The sequence below is a fragment of the Geotrypetes seraphini genome, chromosome 2 (assembly GCF_902459505.1).
Source record: "Geotrypetes seraphini chromosome 2, aGeoSer1.1, whole genome shotgun sequence".
Classification (NCBI taxonomy): domain Eukaryota; kingdom Metazoa; phylum Chordata; class Amphibia; order Gymnophiona; family Dermophiidae; genus Geotrypetes; species Geotrypetes seraphini.
In genome coordinates, this window is record NC_047085.1 from 17,387,536 (window position 1) to 17,399,590 (window position 12,055).

Sequence of the window (12,055 nt, forward strand, 5' to 3'; positions counted from 1 at the left end):
AGCGGGGCTGGGGACGGAACAAAGTGGGGGGGTCAGGTGTCCTCTTTCTTTTAAAGAGAAAATCTGGCATCTGTAGGATCTGTAGAATACTGAGCTAGATGCACCATTGGTCTGGCCTAGTATGGCTATGTATGTTCTTAATCTTATAAGAAGAGGGGCAGATGTCACATTACTAGTCACATTTCTATAAAGCGTGCCAGAGGGAGGTGGAGGGGGGGGGGGAGATACTGCAAACCGCACTGCACTGCTGGGCTGAGTTAATTTACTTACAGAAACCCGGGTTGCTATGGAAACATGTTTCACTCTTGTTTATTTCTGCTCTTTGCTAAAATGATGAGCGCAAGAAAGGAATTAGGGGGAAAAAAAAAAGTGAGGCAGGGGTAAAGAACAAGGACAAACCGAGGATGAAGATTAAAAAGCAGAGAGAAACGAAAAAGAGAGGAGACAAGGCAGAGATTAAATGAACGAAAGTGTGTGGGGGTGGGGGGGGGAAATCAAAGAAGCGAGTGGATACACGAGGTGGGAGAAAACAGCCCGTCTCGGCGAGATGAAGTGGGTTTCTCACACAACGGGCAAGAGTTCAGGGACGGGGAGAAAGCGACTAGCCAGAGATACAGAGGACGCTATAAAGAAAACCTCAGAGAAAGGACATAATGGTGGTTGCAGAAAGATCAAGCCAGAGAAGAAAAGATTGCTGGGATCTGTAGCTTCACAGGGACTTGACCTAAAACTCAATTAGGACTCAGGAACTGATGACAGAGAAAAGAGACAATAACTTGGGAATTCTGGTAAGGTTTACAAAAGATTCACTTAGAAAAGTCTCTTTTCTAGGTAGGGAAACGGTCAGGGGGGAAGGCGGAGAAGCAAGAGGGTGAATTCCAGTAGCAAGGGATGGGGGGAGGGGTACCAGACGTCCGGATTGCCCTGGACATGCGCTCCTTATCGAGGACATGTCCGGGGGGGAGGGGGGGGTCCGGACGGCTTTTGTGATGTCATGCTCAGATGCCCTCCCGAAAAGCGACATGTTGAGGGCTGTGGGTGGAACTGGGGGGGACCCGGGGGGGGGGGGGGGGCGAGGCCATGGATTCGGATTTTCAATCTGGTAACCCTGGGAGGGGTGCTTAGTAAGAGGCAGGCTGTCACATTCCGGGAATCAGGCTAGTCCAGTTGCTACCGCTCCAAGTGAAATTATTCCTGAAAGAGGACCAAAGAACCGGCGGATTGGGATTAGCAGCAGGACATGTTGTTTTGGTAGCCGCATGGCCCCCAGATTCTATATATGGCGACTGAAGCTGTACATGCAACTTAATTGTTTAATAAGTCAATCGGTACCAATAATTAGCCACTAACAATTGCATTAATTGGTACTAATTAGAATTTACGTATACCATCTTTGGGACATTGCTGAAACAAGGCTGCCCTGTGAACTTCTAAAAGCTAAGTTACTCAGCATTTCACTGGTTTTCACATTATATCTGCTTAATTTCTCTTCTCCTCCCTGTTTCTTACTAAAAAAAATATAAAAAAGCACAAAAAAATAAATCCTTCTCTTTCCTCTGTTAAATCTTATTTCCTCTTCCTGCATTTTTGTTTAAAATACCGTGTTTTAGGTGGTATAGAGCCTATATTTCTGGTGCCTGTGGCTCAGGGTGACTAAAGTAGGGAAAATCCTGTTATAAATCCTGTGTTTTAGGGTAGCACTGATAGAACCTGCAGTTTTGTTAAAAATACTGTGTTTTAGGTGGTATAGAGCCTATATTTCTGGTGCCTGTGGCTCAGGGTGACTAAAGTAGGGAAAATCCTGTTATAAATCCTGTGTTTTAGGGTAGCACTGATAGAACCTGCAGTTTTGTTTAAAATACTGTGTTTTAGGTGGTATAGAGCCTATATTTCTGGTCACTTCACAACCAATCAAGTCACTTCACAACCAATCAAGATGACCTTTATTCTATGCAATCACTGTGGTGCTTTAATTCCAAGACATACTATTTGGAGGCTTAAGGCTTGCCCCATCTGTCTTCAACTTGCTAGTATTAAGGAGGAGCTCTGCAAACTTAAACAGGAATTGAATACAATTAAAGCAGCTTCCATCACTCCACAAAATCATACCAACTTACCACCTCTACCTCAAAGAATAAAACAGCCCAGGAATAAATGGGTCACAGTAGGCTCAGGAAGGCTGCGACATGTAACACAGAAACATCCACCTTCACTAATATTACCTCTACAGAATTCCTTCGCTCCACTAGTGCACTGCGATACTCAGGAAAACAGAAGGGAGGTGGGACTGGAACCAATGAAGGAAACTCAAGAGAACAAGAGCACCCTAAGTACAAATAAAAAAGCCAAAAACAGAAAACTATTACTGTTGGGGGATTACATAATCAGAGGCATTAACCTTGGAACACAGGGCGAGGAGACCAAAATAGTGAAATGTCTTCCAGGATCCTCAGCTACCAGGAGTTCCAGGCAAATACTGACTATAATTAAGGAAGAAACTAAGGATTTTAACACTGATGTTGTTATCCATCTGGGAACAAATGACCTGGCCAACAACTCCACACTTGCAGCACAGAAAGCTTTTCGGGAGCTTGGTGAGGGCGTGAAACCTTTTGTAAAGACTTTAGCTTTTTCTGAAATACTGCCTGCATATGGAAAAGGAGAGCAAAGAGTGAAAAACACAGAGGACTTTAATAGATGGCTCAGAGCCTGGTGTCATCAAGAAGGCTTCAGGTACATAGGAGGATGGGGAAATACATGGAAGGACAAGAAGCTATATTGCACTGATGGGCTACATATTACTACAGCAGGAAAAAGAAACCTTGCAGAGAAATTTAGACAATATTTTTCTAGGCATTTAAACTAGAAGGTGGGGGTGGTGTATGTACGAAGGACAATTATAGAGACCACCCCCGGCAAAAGAAAAGATGTGATAGTAGTAAAGGCTGCAACATAAGCAATATCAGCAACTCATTTCTTAGTATTGCAATGGAAAGTGAAACGACACAAAAATCCATACGAAAAAGGAGATTATCGCTGAAAAATAGCTGGAAAGCGATGACCACAAATGCTCGCAGTCTAAGCAACAAAGTTCATGATCTGCAAGCCCTGATATTGTTGCTATCACAGAGACATGGTTCAGTGAATCACATGGATGGGATGCAAACTTACCAGGATATAATCTTTTTAGGAAGGACAGAGATGGTCATAAAGGTGGAGGAGTAGCTCTCTATGTAAAGATCAATATCCAAGCGACCAAAATACAAGGGACCTGGGGAGAGGAAGAAGCGATATGGATTGCTCTGAAAAGAGAAGATGGAACTTCTATCTACGTGGGTGTAGTCTACAGACCTCCGACTCAATCGAAGCAAATTGATAAGGATCTGATTGTGGATATCCAAAAGTTTGGAAGGAAAGAGGAGGTTCTGCTGTTGGGAGATTTCAACCTGCCGGATGCGGACTGGAATGTTCCGTCTGCAGAATCAGAAAGAAGTAGGGAGATTGTGGATGCCTTTCAAGAGGCTCTGCTCAGACAAATGGTGACGGAACCCACAAGGGAAAAAGCGATATTGGATCTGGTCCTCACAAATGGAGAGAGTATCTCTAATGTTCGAGTGGGTGCTCACCTGGGTAGTAGCGATCATCAAACGGTTTGGTTTGATATAACGGCTAAAGTGGAGAGCGGCCGCACGATACTTAAAGTCCTAGATTTCAAACGTACGGACTTTAATGCAATGGGAAAGTACCTGAAGAAAGAGCTGTTAGGATGGGAGGACATAAGAGAAGTGGAAAGACAGTGGTCTAAGCTGAAAGGAGCGATAAAAAAGGCTACGGATCTTTATGTGAAGAAAATCAATAAAAACAAGAGAAAAAGGAAGCCGATATGGTTCTCCAACCTAGTGGCTGAGAAAATAAAGGCGAAAGAGTTGGCGTTCATGAAATATAAAAAAACCCAAGAAGAGGAGAGCAGAAAGGACTACAGGGTGAAACTGAAAGAAGCCAAGAGAGAGATACGTTTGGCGAAGGCACAGGCGGAAGAACAAATGGCTAAAAATGTAAAAAAGGGAGATAAAAATTTTTTCAGATATATTAGTGAAAGGAGGAAGATAAAAAATGGAATTGCTAGGCTAAAAGATGCTGGGAACAAATATGTGGAGAGTGATGACGAGAAAGCAAATGTGCTAAACAAATACTTCTGTTCTGTGTTCACAGAAGAAAATCATGGAGAAGGACTGAGATTGTCTGGCAAAGTTACACGAGAAAATGGAGTAGATTCTGCGCCGTTCACGGAGGAGGGTGTTTATGAGCAACTTGAAAAACTGAAGGTGGACAAAGCGATGGGACCAGACGGGATCCATCCCAGGATACTAAGGGAACTCAGAGAGGTTCTGGCGAGTCCTATTAAAGACTTGTTCAACAAATCTCTGGAGACGGGAGTGATTCCTGGGGATTGGAGGAGAGCGGATGTGGTCCCTATTCATAAAAGTGGTCACAGGGATGAAGCAGGAAACTACAGGCCGGTGAGCCTCACTTCAGTTGTTGGAAAAATAATGGAAGTGTTGCTGAAAGAAAGGATAGTGTATTTCCTTGAATCTAATGGGTTACAGGATCCGAGGCAACATGGCTTTACAAAAGGTAAATCGTGCCAAACGAACCTGATTGAATTTTTTGATTGGGTGACCAGAGAGCTGGATCAAGGACATATGCTAGATGTAATTTACTTGGATTTCAGCAAAGCCTTTGATACAGTTCCTCATAGGAGGCTGTTGAACAAACTTGAAGGGCTGAAGTTAGGACCCAAAGTGGTGAACTGGGTCAGAAACTGGCTGTCGGACAGACGCCAGAGGGTGGTGGTTAATGGAAGTCGCTCGAAGGAAGGAAAGGTGACTAGTGGAGTCCCTCAGGGTTCGGTGCTGGGGCCAATCCTGTTCAATATGTTTGTGAGTGACATTGCTGAAGGGTTAGAAGGAAAAGTGTGCCTTTTTGCAGATGATACCAAGATTTGTAACAGAGTAGACACCGAAGAGGGAGTGGAAAATATGAAAAAGGATCTGCAAAAGTTAGAGGAATGGTCTAATGCCTGGCAACTAAAATTCAATGCAAAGAAATGCAGAGTAATGCATTTGGGGATTAATAATAGGAAGGAACCGTATATGCTGGGAGGAGAGAAGCTGATATGCACGGACGGGGAGAGGGACCTTGGGGTGATAGTGTCCGAAGATCTAAAGGCGAAAAAACAGTGTGACAAGGCAGTGGCTGCTGCCAGAAGGATTCTGGGCTGTATAAAGAGAGGCATAGTCAGTAGAAGGAAGAAGGTGTTGATGCCCCTGTACAGGTCATTGGTGAGGCCCCACTTGGAGTATTGTGTTCAGTTTTGGAGACCGTATCTGGCGAAAGACGTAAGAAGACTTGAGGCGGTCCAGAGGAGGGCGACGAAAATGATAGGAGGCTTGCGCCAGAAGACGTATGAGGAGAGACTGGAAGCCCTGAATATGTATACCCTAGAGGAAAGGAGAGACAGGGGAGATATGATTCAGACGTTCAAATACTTAAAGGGTATTAACGTAGAACAAAATCTTTTCCAGAGAAAGGAAAATGGTAAAACCAGAGGACATAATTTGAGGTTGAGGGGTGGTAGATTCAGGGGCAATGTTAGGAAATTCTACTTTACGGAGAGGGTGGTGGATGCCTGGAATGCGCTCCCGAGAGAGGTGGTGGAGAGTAAAACTGTGACTGAGTTCAAAGAAGCGTGGGATGAACACAGAAGATTTAGAATCAGAAAATAATATTAAAGATTGAACTAGGCCAGTTACTGGGCAGACTTGTACGGTCTGTGTCTGTGTATGGCCGTTTAGAGGAGGATGGGCAGGGGAGGGCTTCAATGGCTGGGAGGGTGTAGATGGGCTGGAGTAAGTCTTAACAGAGATTTCGGCAGTTGGAACCCAAGCACAGTACCGGGTAAAGCTTTGGATTCTCGCCCAGAAATAGCTAAGAAGAAAAAAAAAAAAAATTTAAATTGAATCAGGTTGGGCAGACTGGATGGACCATTCGGGTCTTTATCTGCCGTCATCTACTATGTTACTATGTTACCACTTTCTAAGCGCATTCTATGAAGTGGTGCAGGTCAATCCTAATGCACAGATCTCAGAAGGGGGAGTGGCCATGGGAAGAATATGGGCGGGTTTATGGATGGCACTATAAAGAGGGGATCTCGCTCCCTATACAGAATCAATGATCAACAATATAGTGTGAAAACAGAAAAGATATTATAGCAGCACCTTTCCTGACGCAGAAACACCACATGGATTAGAAAATATTGCTCAAACAGCCTCAAAGGCTCAACAAGCTTAGAAAACAGCCCTGGCTGTCTAGATCAGTGTTCTTCAACCTTTTGACACCTATGGACTGGTGAAAATAAAATAATTATTTTGTGGACCGGCACTGGTCCGCAAACCGGCAGTTGAAGAACACTGGGCTACGTCGTGCCCCAGACCCCGTCCCTATTATAGTACTAATTTTAATACCATTTCTCATATACACACACACAGAAACAATATAATCATATTAATAACACATAATGGTTAACCACAAAATTAAAATACACAAAGCACCCTGTATGCTTTTCAACATTCATTCCTACCAGAAAACAGATAACTCCATGCAAATGCAGTACCAAAAACTAAAAGTACTAATATTCACAAAGAAACCCTAAGATGCAAGACTCTGCAAGCAGTACATCCCCAGAGGAAAAGAAACAAAAGCATTTCTCCCTGAACAGACAAATCAATCACTAAATAAAAGAAATGAAAGCATTTCCCCTATCATTGTTGTCTCTCTTCTTCCATGCTGTGCCTTGCCTTCTGGCCTGACCCCCGGTGTTATCTTCGGGCCGGTCCACAGTGCAATCAACGCGGCGTCTTCAGGCCGGCTCCCTGAGTGCTGCAGTGCACAAAGCTGTGGGCAGCGGCTCCTCGGGCGTGTCTCACACCTCATCTGGAAGCCTTCCCTCTGACGTTGCGACGTCAGAGAGAAGGCTTCCGGTTCAGGCGCAGGACACGCGTAGGAGCCTTTCATCACAGCTTTGTGCACTGCAGCACTCAGGGAGCCAGCCCGAAGACGCCGCGTTGATGGCTCCATGGACCGGCAGCTGAAGAGCACTGTCGTGGGCCCGATGGATGTGCCGGCCCTGCGGACCGGCAGGAAATTTCTGCAGACCGGCACCGGTCCAAGGACCAGCGGTTGAAGAACACTGGTCTAGAGAAACTATGCTATACTGGAGATCATTGGCTGATATTACCAGAAAAAAAGAGCACTTAAGAAACAAAAAAAACCATATCTCAAAGTGCTCCAAATAAACTGGTAATATAGAAAATCAAACAAAGAAACAACAAATGTTCCCACAGCAGGAACAAGAGAGCATCACCAAAACTTATCTGGAATTTTCAGCTGAGGCCATTCCAATCTGTGATTTATTGTAGAGAATCCTTGCTGTCCCTTGTCTCTTTCTTAAAGAAGGAACTCACTCACTGGCTCTGACAAAGGGCTAGATTCACTAAGCTCACCGATCGTGTCTCGACCAGTTTGCGAGCCTTCTCCGACCCGATTCACTAACCTTCTGCCCGATCCGATCCACGCCCGATCTGATCCGCACATGCAAATGAGGGGGAAACGGCATGCAAAATAGGAACAGAAGAAGGAACACCGATTGCGCTGGCCGATCCAAAAAGAAGCGACTGCTGAGGACCAGTCGCTCGTGCCCTTGCCAACTGTCCTGCTCGGTGTCAGGTCAAAAGCGCGCCGGGACAAAGGCGCGCCCAGACAATTGAGCGCAGCGCGCGCCGCCGCGCCGCTCTAAATTACTGTTTTTAGCGCTCCGACGGGGGGGGCGTGGGGAGGACGGGGGGGGAACCCCCCCACTTTACTTAATAGAGATTGCGCCATGTTGTGGGGGATGTGGGGGGTTGTAACCCCCCACATTTTACTGAAAACATCACTTTTTCCCTGTTTTTAGGGGAAAAGTTCAGTTTACAGTAAAATGTGGAGGGTTACAACCCCCCAAAACCCCCATAACGCCGACGCTATGTCTATTAAGTAAACTGGGGGGGTTCCCCAACAAAACCCCCCGTCGGAGCCCCTAAAAACTGTAATTTAGAGCGGCGCGGCGGCGCACACTGCACTCAATTATCGGCGCGCGCTTTTGTCTTTCGCGCCGTTGTCTATGAACCGTCCTGCTCTCTGCCGCCCTGAAATCCCAGCCCCGCAGCCCTGAAATCCCAGTATCAAAACAAAAATAAAACCAACAAAATAAAACAGTTTAAGCACAAGAAGGCAAGCTCTGCCGACTCTCCTGCTCTCTGCCGCCCTTCCCTGCAGGGCGAGCCCGTGGTTTTAACCCGCGGGTTAAAAGCGTGTTCTGTTCCTGGCTGCAGCGTGTTCTGTTCCAGATAGCTCTGGCTAAAGTGTGTTCTGGCCCATTAAAGCCTCCCTCGTTTTGACCTCGCTTGTGCGGAGAGCAAGCGCATGCACGGACCACATCTACAGGTAATACAAAGAAGGCAGAACCAATGACAAATTTTATATTATTTTTAGAACATTGACACTCAACTACAATTAAAATTTACACAAATACGATGGTAGTCGTGTGTCAAAGCTCTAAAAATATATATATTTTTTTCTGAATAACCCTTTACAGAGAATTCAAATCTTGATGTGGCCTTGGAAATCTAGACACAAGCATCCACTTCACCACAGTGACACCCTTAACCCTATCCATATTTCTATCTTTAATATCTATGAATGTCATTTCCTAATATTTCTCCAAATTGTTATTTTAGAATTTCCTCCACACATCCTAAAATATGGCAGTATTCCCAAGGCTGAAGGTGGAGTCATCTTTGATTCTAATGGCCAATCATGTGGACGGCCATTTCTCACTGGCTAATAACTGAGGATAGTCGGGTTATAAATATTTCTAATAACTAAATAACAAAATGTTAGACTCACCCCATCCAAGGCACAGGAAACGCTTGCGGATAATCCGATTGCGAAGTCGTCCTGTCACGGCCATATAAGATTGCCAAGCCTCCGTCAACACCCAACAGAAAGAAGACAGGAAGAAGAAATGCAAGAAAGCGGCTACCAGCGTGCATATCACCTGGGAATGAAAGAGGCAAAATAAATGTGAACGAGCATCTGAATAGAAAGAATGGGGAAAAAAAAACCATCTTCCCAGCCTCAATCTTCCAAAATATTTTGTTGTTTCTTATCTATGAAACGTTATGTTGAACTATTGAGGTATTATTGCCAAAACAGTAGACTGAAGGTAGGCTTCCCTGCTCATCCAATGGAAATCCTACTTATCAACTCACCCTCAGTTTGAGGATGGAACCTTCAAAGGAAGAAAATCATCCTTACATAAGAACATAAGAGTTGCCATACTGGGACAGACCGAAGGTCCATCAAGCCCAGAATCCTGTTTCCAACAGTGGTCATCCCAGGTCCCAAATACCTGGCAGAAACCCAAAGAGTAGCAACACTCCAGAGCTGAGATTGTGATGTCATCATGCCTCATTACACCAATGCCTAAGAGCCAACCTCAGAAGTGATGTCACAATGGCTGGATTGTCCTATACTCAGCTCACATAAGAACATAAGAGTTGGACTGAAGGTCCATCAAGCCCAGTATCCTGTTTCCAACAGTGGCCAACCCAGGTCCCAAGTACCTGACAGAAACCTAAAGAGTGTTATAAGATGTGACTCTACTTCGTTATTAATACCCACACTCCTACTTTCAAATCAAGCAGGTTATGATATATTTACTTATTGTAATTCACATATGCTCATAGACACGAAGCTCTGTGAGGAACAATGTCCCTGTCAAGAAGCTTACCTCACGATCATTGTAAACGGATTTTCATGGCAACTTCTAATTGAATTACAATAAGTAAATACTGTATATCATAACCTGCTTGATCTGAAAGTAGGAGTTTGGGTATTAATAAAGAAGGAGAGTCACATCTTATAACAGTCTATTCATATCCCTCATTTTTTTATGTAATTGAATACCCTGTTATTTAGTGATTTGAGAAACCCAAAGAGTAGCAACATTCCAGAGCTGAGATTGTGATGTCATCATGCCTCATTCCACCAATGCCTGAGAGCCAACCTCATCAGTGATGTCACAATGGCTGGATTGTCCTATACTCAGCTCACATAAGAACATAAGAGTTGGACTGAAGGTCCATCAAGCCCAGTATCCTGTTTTCAACAGTGGCCAACCCAGGGCCCTAGTACCTATTTACCGCTACAAACATCAATGGCTTTATTCTCTATAACAGTAGAATCACAAGTATGACATTTGTCAGTGATGCATTGTTTTAAGATGGCTGTCAAACAACGTCCAAGGCAGCATTATTGCATCGATTACACAGAAATTGTTATTAAAAAGGACTCTGCGGCATAAAAATCAGGGCATAGAACGGTGAAAACTGAGAACCCTCAAGTTGAAAACCGCACTTACCGCATGTCAATCAAATTAAGGCACCATTTAGAGAATCGTATCTAGTGGCGCCTGACTCAACATAGACGTCATAATGTTAGGCCAAGGTTTTCCTAACACAGACACCTACCAACCCCTAAGTTATACCACACCCAAAATCCACCCCCTAACCACACCCATTTTTTGTATAGGTTCCATGCCTATTTCCACACTGAGAGTTTAATCTTTTTTTTACAATTTTTTTTTTTAAATTGCGTTTTCATGGCGTTTTGAATTATTACACCAATTTTAAAAATTACCTTCTGCGCAGAAATCGGCAAGAATCAGGGCCAAAAGGCCTACAAAGAGCCATGCTCAACTGGGCCTTAGCGCGTGAGAAAGTCCCTTGTTAAAATGCACAAAGTCCAGATTTTGCTGCGCTTTTGTGAAAGGGACCCAGAGGGATGAGTGCAGAGGTCCAAATGATTCATTTTATTAATAATAATAATTTTATTCTTACATACTGCCATAGCGAAAAAGTTCTAGGCGGTTCACAACAAGGTGAGCTAATCCAGTGGTTCCCAACCCTGTTCCTGGAGGACCACCAGGCCAGTCAGGTTCTCAGGATAGCCCTAATGAATATGCATGAGAGAGATCTGCATATAATGAAGGTGCCAGGCATGTAAATCTGCTCCATGCATATTCATTAGGGCTATTCTGAAAACCCGACTGGCATGGTGGTCCTTCAGGACAGGGTTGGGAACCACTGAGCTAATACATGGGATACAGATGAAATACAAATTAGAATAATGGACTTTAAAACAGATAGACAGAAAGCATTTATAATATAATGCAGAAAATACTGGCATGGCAGGGAAAGAAGTAATACATAGAACAGATCAAATACATCAAGTTGAATATAAGGAACTGATTGAAAAAATGAAGCAGAATGCATTAAGATACCAGTGTATCAAGATTCCAGAATCCCAGAGAGTAACAAGATTCTAGAATCCCAAAGAGTAGCAACATTCAATACAGAATCTCAAAGAATAATAATAATTTTATTCTTCTATACCGCCATCCCGAAAAGGTTCTAGGCGGTTCACAACAAGGTGAGCTAATTACAGTGGTTCCCAACCCTGTCCTGGAGGATCACCAGGCCAGTCGGGTTCTCAGGATAGCCCTAATGAATATGCATGAGAGAGATCTGCATATAATGAAGGTGCCAGGCATGTAAATCTGCTCCATGCATATTCATTAGGGCTATTCTGAGAACCCGACTCGCCTGGTGATCCTCCAGAACAGGATTGGGAACCACTGAGCTAATACATGGGATACAGATGAAATACAAATTAGAATAATGGACTTAAAAACAGATAAAGACAGAAAACATGTACAATATAATGCAGAAAATACCGGCATGGCAGGGAAAGAAGTAATACATAGAACAGATCAAATACATGAAGTTGAATCTAAGGAACTTGATTGAAAGAATGAAGCAGAATGCCTTAAGATAGCAGCCTATCAAAGAGTTCAGTCTTTAACAATTTTCTAAAATCAAGATAGGAAGAGACCTCG

General features: G+C 43.9%; 1 protein-coding gene across 5 annotated transcripts in view; it reads right to left on the reverse strand.

The window, feature by feature from the left end:
• Nucleotides 1–12,055, reverse strand: part of ADGRB1 (adhesion G protein-coupled receptor B1) — a 525,063-nt gene that overhangs the window by 130,982 nt on the left and 382,026 nt on the right. For all 5 annotated transcript variants that reach the window (XM_033935216.1, XM_033935215.1, XM_033935214.1 and 2 more), the window contains exon 20: nucleotides 9,004–9,154. In XM_033935216.1, the coding sequence (XP_033791107.1) occupies nucleotides 9,004–9,154 (151 nt within the window). The remainder of the gene's footprint in view (nucleotides 1–9,003; nucleotides 9,155–12,055) is intronic.